Source organism: Chiloscyllium plagiosum, unplaced genomic scaffold (assembly GCF_004010195.1).
Source record: "Chiloscyllium plagiosum isolate BGI_BamShark_2017 unplaced genomic scaffold, ASM401019v2 scaf_7372, whole genome shotgun sequence".
Classification (NCBI taxonomy): Eukaryota; Metazoa; Chordata; class Chondrichthyes; order Orectolobiformes; family Hemiscylliidae; genus Chiloscyllium; species Chiloscyllium plagiosum.
Window position 1 is genome coordinate 22875 of NW_025213863.1, and position 7607 is coordinate 30481.

The 7607-nt window shown below is 51.3% G+C and overlaps 1 protein-coding gene across 1 annotated transcript in view; it reads left to right on the forward strand.

Annotated features, from left to right (window-relative positions):
• The window catches only part of LOC122547734 (inositol-trisphosphate 3-kinase B-like), a 5890-nt gene extending 4756 nt beyond the window's left edge, over positions 1-1134 (forward strand). The window contains exon 3 of the mRNA XM_043686319.1: positions 494-1134. Coding sequence (XP_043542254.1) covers positions 494-754 — 261 coding nt within the window. The 3' untranslated portion in view covers positions 755-1134. The remainder of the gene's footprint in view (positions 1-493) is intronic.
• Positions 1135-7607: the final 6473 nt, after the last annotated feature.

Here is a 7607-nt window from a genome sequence, read left to right on the forward strand (position 1 = left end):
AACTTTTTCACACAGAGGGTGGTGCGTGTATGGAATGAGCTGCCAGAGGAAGTGGTGGAGGCTGGTACAACGACAACATTTAAGAGGCATTTGGATGGGGATATAAATAGGAAGGGTTTGGAGGGATATGGGCCGGGTGCTGGCAGGTGGGTCTAGATTAGGTTGGGATATCTGGTCAGCATGGACGGGTTGGACCGAAGGGCCTGCTTCCGTGCTGTCCATCTCTATGACTCTATGGTCAGTATGGAGGGGTTGGGCCGAAGGGCCTGCTTCCGTGCTGTCCATCTCTATGACTCTATGGTCAGTATGGAGGGGTTGGGCCGAAGGGCCTGCTTCCGTGCAGGACATCTCTATGACGGTTCAGCAAGAGACAAAAATTGCGGACACTTTCCTCGAGCGGCCGTCTCCTTTTAAACTGCGTTGACCGCTCGCCCGCCCTCCCCCGCTCCGTCTTCAGCGCCCCCCCTGACGCGTTGTTCCCTTCCTCCGGCAGTTCATCGGGAGCTCCTTGCTGTTCGTCCACGAGAAGAAGGGGAGTGTCAACGTCTGGATGATCGACTTTGGCAAGACGACCGTCCTGCCTGAGGGCCACACCCTGCAGCACAACCGGCCTTGGGAGGAGGGGAACCGCGAGGATGGTTACCTACTGGGGCTGGACAACCTCCTGGGCATCTTCTCTGCCACCTTGGCCAAGCAAGAGAACGCGGCCGCACCAAGTGGCGAGGTCTCAGAGAGGCCACCTGTTCACCGGTAGGGGATTGGGGGAGGGAGGGAGGTAGGAAATACCACGTCTCTCGCCCGCGGGGTAGATGTTACGGGTGGAGGTGACTAGTTTGGTAGCGACTGGCGCATTGTCCGGTCGGGGTAATGAGGGGCTCCCTGAATCCACATCTTGGGCTAGACCTCTGCCCCTCATCCTTGGGGGGGCTCACCACTTAAATGCCCCGCGCCCCTTCAGTCAACGGTGCACCCCGTTCCCCTGACTGCATGATAACCCTCTCCCTGACGTGCCACATTGTACATATGGGTTAACCCCTTCACGCGCACACTGATTACAACACGCTCTGTACCCCACCTCCCCTCCCCCTACATCAAATACCCCCCCAGGACAGGGACAGCACGGGGTTAGATACAGAGTAAAGCTCCCTCTGCACTGTCCCCCATCAAACACTCCCCAGGACAGGGACAGCACGGGGTTAGAATACAGAGTAAAGCTCCCTCTACACTGTCCCCCATCAAACCCTTCCAGGACAGGGACAGCACGAGTTTACATACAGAGTAAAGCTCACTCTACACTGTCCCCCAGGACAGGGACAGCACGGGGTTAGATACAGAGTAAAGCTTCCTCTACACTGTCCCCCAGGACAGGGACAGCACGGGGTTAGATACAGAGTAAAGCTCCCTCTACACTGTCCCCCAGAACAGGGACAGCACAGGGGGTTAGATACAGAGTAAAGCTCCCTCTACACAGTCCCCCATCAAACCCTTCCAGGACAGGGACAGCACGGGTTTAGATACAGAGTAAAGCTCCCTCTACACTGTCCCCCAGGACAGGGACAGCACAGGGGGTTAGATACAGAGTAAAGCTCCCTTCATAATTGAATGTATGTGATCACACAGCAGTGAGTCTCCGTCCCAGAGCTGTTTAGTGAAGGGGGACGTTGCCCAGTGTTCAGTGGCCCTCTCCTGATAACGCACTACAGCCACACACTGGAGTACCCGACACGACTGCAGCGCACAAGGGCCAGGAATGTTTCTGCAGCAACGCGTTGTAAATTCGCTTCAGGCTTCCCGACAGCTTCCGAGGAATTATCCCACAGCGACAAATGTTTGTGTCGCCACGGATCTTAATCCAGGTCAAGGGGCTTCACACTTTGGCAAAGCGTTCATCCGAGAACTCGCGTTACAGAGAACCAGTCTGAAGTGTTAAGTTACCTGGAACAGGATACTTCCTCTGTTTCAGATCATCCCTTTGTATTCAGCACTTTTCAAATGATCAAGATTTATGTGGATTTGTAGGGGGTGGGAGGGCAAGTCAATTCTAATCCGTTTCAAAAAGGGGCTTCTTAAACCACAGAAAGTTTAAGGACCCCGACCCCTGTGCAAGGGCCAGCACCAGAGGTGATGGGCTGAGTGGCCACTGCCCTGTTGATGGCTCCGACCTGGACTTGAACTGTTTTACTGTTGAATGTTTGAATGTCTGTGTATTCCAGGACTTGATGATCTGGGTTTAAATTTCATGGCGACGGGAGTATACACTCTGTGTGTGCATCTCCCATTTACTTTGTAGATAGATGGTCCTTCCTTTCTTGTCAGAATTAAACAGACAGCATGCAGACTTGGCTGGAGCATGAATTCCTTCTCTCTCCTCATGAGAAACCTTCACAATTGTGCTGAGAGAAAGTGTGAGGGAGCTGGATTAACATCAGCAGAGATACAGTCAGTGACACAGGGCGCTGGGAGGGAGAGGGGTTACTGAGTGACAGTGTGAGGGAGCTGGATTAACATCAGTACAGATACAGGGTGCTGGGGAGAGGGGTTACTGAGTGACAGAGAGGGAGCTGGATTAACATCAATACAGATACAGTCCGTGACACAGGGCGCTGGGGGGGGGAGGGGTTACTGAGTGACAGTGTGAGGGAGTTGGATTAACTTCAATAGAGATACAGGGGCTGGGAGGGAGAGGAGTTAGTGAGTGACAGTGAGGGGGAACTGGATTAACATCAGTACAGTCAGTGACACGGTGCTGGGAGGGAGAGGGGTTACTGAGTGACAGTGTGAGGGAGCTGATTTAACATCAGTAGGGATACAGTCAGTTCCCACATTACATTCCATCTGGCTAGTGTCTTACCCACTCATTAACCTATTCTGGTGACTGGGTCCTCCTCAGCACTTGCCTTCCCGATTATATGTGTCACCCACAAACCTGGCTATAGAGCATTCACTTTCTTCCTCCATGTCATCAATAACTAGTGTCAATAAGAGGGGCCCCAGCACTTGGTTCAGGTTGCAGAAGTTGAAAATGCTCCCTTTACCAGACCATCCATCCTCAGATATGAACACCCGACACTCCACACGATACTGAGGTAAAGTATTTATTCAACACCTTCGCCATGCTCTGTTTCCCCAGCCTCGTTTCGAAGGGGCCTGCTTCTATTTTGGCTTTTCCCTTCTGGTTTTCCAGATGATCCTTTCTGAGGTAGTTTACTCCACCCGCCTCTTTACGCATCATTAGATCCAAAACAGCTTGACCCCCGGTTGTTCGAGGAAACTGTCCCGAACACACTCGCTGTGTTTTCCAATTAAAGTCGCCCCTGATTAACGTGTTGCCTTAGATAGAAGCCTTTTCGAGTCGGGGTGGGTTTGGGAGGAAGGTGAGACATGACACCTGACCCTGGGACAGCTCAAGACCGAAAAAGTTGGTTTGCAGGTGCAGCAGGTAAATAAGGCGGCAAATGGAGTATTGTCCTTCATTGTGAGAGGGGCGGAGTTTAAAAAGCAGGGAGGTTCTGTTGCAGCTGGATAGTGTGCTGGTGAGGGCACATCTGGAGTAGTGTGTGTGCAGTTTTGGTCTCCTTACTTGAGAAAGGATGTACTGGCACTGGGGGGGGGGGGGTACAGAGGAGGTTCACTAGCGGAGTTGAGGGGGTTGGTTTATGAGGAAAGACTGAGTAGACCGGGATTATACTCATTAGAATCCAGAGGAGTGGTATTGGGAAAGTTTTATGGGAACACGTAAAATTTGGAAGGGGAAAAGCTAAGGTAGAAGTAGTTTCCGGTCACGGGTGAAACCAGAACGAGGGGATGTAGCCATTAAGCTATAGTCATAAGGAGGAGCAGATTTCAGAGTGAGCTGAGGAAGAACGTTTTCAGCTAGAGGGTCGGGAATCGGTGGAATGTCTAGTTGAGGCTATCTCGGATTTCTTTTGCAACAAAGACAGATGGATTGTTGAACAGCGAAGGAGTTAAGGATTAGGGAGAGCGGGCGGGTTAAGTCAGGGCAGAGCCGGGTCGACAGGCCAGGTGAACCAGCTATTTCATTTGTGTCTCCTGCGCTGGCTTTCACAGTAGGCATCACAAACTCTGACGGCATTTGAAACCTGACACTGGGGAATCCTGGGACAAGACTAAACAGGTGGCGATGTGACTGAAACTCCACCACACGAAGCAGATCTCACGTGGTGTGGATCCGGCTGTCGTCTGCACTCGGTTTTTGAATGGGCAATGTGCACGCAGATTGTTCCACATCAGAACCCTACAATTAAGCCCAGCAGGCACTCCCCACTGCTCTCTGTTTCTCTGCAATATAAAGTCTATCAAATGTCACCCGCCTCCCCAGCCTGAAACATGTCCAACACACCCCTGCCATTTACCACTTGTAGATATTCAGTTCTCATGTTTCTGGAACAATACACACCATCCCTTTCTTTCTCACTCAGCTGGTCAACTGCAAGTCTCAGCAGTGCACAGACATGACTGTGCACTTACTTCCCCCTCACCTCGGAGTCAGGTCACAGCTCAGAGACTTGGAGACGAGATAGCACTACACTGTCGGAGGGTCAGTGCTGAGGGAGTGCCGCACTGTCGGAGGGTCAGTGCTGAGGGAGTGCCGCACTGTCGGAGGGTCAGTGCTGAGGGAGCGCCGCACTGTCTGGGGGGTCAGTGCTGAGGGAGTGCCGCACTGTTGGAAGATCAGTACTGAGGGAGCGCCGCACTGTCGGAGGGTCAGTACCAAAGGAGCACTGAACTGTCCCAGGACTGGTACTTAAAGTAAGACTCCAACTGTGACACGGTTAGGGTAAGGTGCTTTCAGATGAGACATTAAATAGAAGTTGTATCAGCGTGTTTAGCTGGGTGTAGAAGATTCACAGTCTCTACTGGAGGGAAAAGGGCCGGGGAGCTCTCCACAGCATCAATACCTATCCTTCAGCAACATCACGAGAACATAAGCAAACACATGTTCACCATAACGCTAACTGTGCGAGCTTGCTCTGCACAAACACACAGTCAGGTTAACTACCGTACAACAATGCATCACAGCACCTGACTGGATGTGAAGTGTAGAGGTCAGCTTGAAGCTCTGAAATGATACAGATGGGTTGGTGCAGTGGACAGGAAAGTGATAGGTGCACAGTTCAACGCTGATAAGTGCGAGGTAGTGCAGTCAGGGAGGTCAAACACTGAAAGGGAATATCCAATAAGTGAGAAGATACTCAGAGGGGTAGAGGCAGCACGAGATATTGGTGTACGAGTGCGAGGTCTCTGAAAGTAGCAGTCCTGGTCAATAAAGTTGTAAAAAAGGCACATAGAATGGTCTCCCTCATTGGCAGAGGAACGGAATACAAAAATAGGGATATAGTGATGAAACTGTATAAGGGAGGTCCCAACTGGAACACTGTGCTCCAGCAATTCTGGTCACCATATTACAGGAAGGAAGGGACTGCTTTGGAGAGAGACGGGGGCGGTGAGTGAGTGGGAGAGACAGAGAGAGAGACAGAGAAAGTGGAAGCAAGGGGGGGGGGGGGGGGGGAAGCCAGTTTCCCTCTGGTAGAGAGTTCAAAAACCAGGGCTCTCAGTTTCAAGCTAACTGGCAGAAGGATGAGAGGGGACACGAGGTAAAACCTTTTCTTTTTTAAACAGAGTGGCTGATTGGTGCCTGGAATTCACTGCCTGAGCTGGCGTGGAGGTAGAGAGCCAAAACGGTTTTAAAAAGAGCCAGCATCTGCACGGCTCTGGGCTGTGCGCAGGAAGATGGGATTAGAAAGGGTATCTGGGTCGGCATGTACAAGATAGACCGAATGGCACCCTTCTGTGCTTTACTGTTTACACGGTAAAGTGCGCTGGGGTGTCCTGAGGGAGTGAAGGTGCTAAATGAATGAAAACTGCTGTTTTTAAAATAAAAGTCAGCGTCCTACTCAGGGACTGGGTTTAATCTAGCTACCATGTGTGGACCTTGGTAGGAAAAGGGAAGGGGGGCGTGAGACAAGGGTGTGACAAAGACACAAATTGCTGGCGAAACTCAGCAGATCTGGAGGAAGAAAGCGGAGTTCATGTTTTCGAGTTCAGTGACTCTTCCTGTGACAAAATGCTCCAAAATCACAGGTACAGAGAAATGACCTCCCTTTGCCGAGGGATTCTAGAACAAACCAGGAGACGATGGAAGATTTGATCGCAGGAAAATCCGTGCCCCCCCCCAAACAGCAAAATACAATGCTTTTAAAATAAAGAATCGCACTTAAACATATTTTTATTATTATATAAGTTGCAGTTTTTTTTATATAATTTTTTTTACACAAGTGTATGAACACAGATTAACACATTATTAATTACACAGTTGGATTGGGGTGGGGCTGGTTCAGTCAGCAAGCACACATTTACACACGCACGCACACACACACACACACACAGCGTGTCAACGGTGTGCAAGGGAACAGCGCAGACATCTCACACTCGCACCAGCATCTAATGTGCAGCCAGGGCAGATACGCGTCTCCGAAGAACGATATTTGACCCTCACACTCGACCCACCGCCACCCCCTTCCTGAAGGCACCAGCGCCCACCTCCCCACTGGGCTGCGGATCTCTGACACCTCGATCGCGCGCTCTGTCTTTCTGGGCGATCAGAGGAGTCGCGGGGGGCTGGGGACGGCAGGATATTGGCAGTAACTCAAACCTCCCTCCCACCCGCCCCCAACCTCCACCACCATGTCATACGCACTTCTTGCCCCAGATCCAACAGCGGCGCCATCTCTGTTCAGGAGGAGGAGGTGCCGTGACATGTTTACATTGGAAATCCCCATTGTAGGTGAGGGAGAGGATCCGACAATGGGGGGGAAGGGCACGAAGGCGACTGTGAGAAACACTCAATTGTTTGGAATTGTTAGGCCCCATGACACGACGTTGAGCTTAGTGATTATTAATGGGTGAGTACTGTCACCAAAATTTAACCTGAAAAATTCTCTCATATACACATACTGCGTATGATAGATTCTTCTAATATCTCAAAGCCCCTTCCACACATGCATTGCAAATAATATCGCCAGGGAGAGAGGGACAAGCGAGTCTAACTCTTCCCAGCTACAAAATACTGCTCCATTCATGTAAAAACAATTAAAACAATCCAAATTCATGGGGTAATGGCTGACCGTTTTAAAATATATAGAAGTTTTAAAGCTATGTTAGCTCTGACAGCCTTCCTCAGCCCAACCTGCCCCTCCAATATGTGCACCGCATCAACCCCCCCACGCCGCCAATCCTGTCATATATATTCTCTTTGAGATTCAGTCTTCACAACTTCAACAATGTGCATCTGTATAGCGCCTTGGACACGGAAAACATCTCCGAGGTGCTCCACATGATGTAAGTGGGACATTGAGCCACGCAAGAGAAAGCTCAGTTGAGCAGATTGGTTTACATCTTAGAGAAGGGAAGAGAAATGGAGGGGGAGAGGGGGAGGGTGAGGTGGAGGGAGAGGCGGAGGGAGAGGCGGAGGGAGAGGCGGAGGGAGAGGCGGAGGGAGAGGCGGAGGGAGAGGGGGAGGGAGAGGGGGAGGGAGAGGGGGAGGCGGAGGGGGAGGCGGAGGGGGAGGGGCAGAGGGAGAGGCGGAG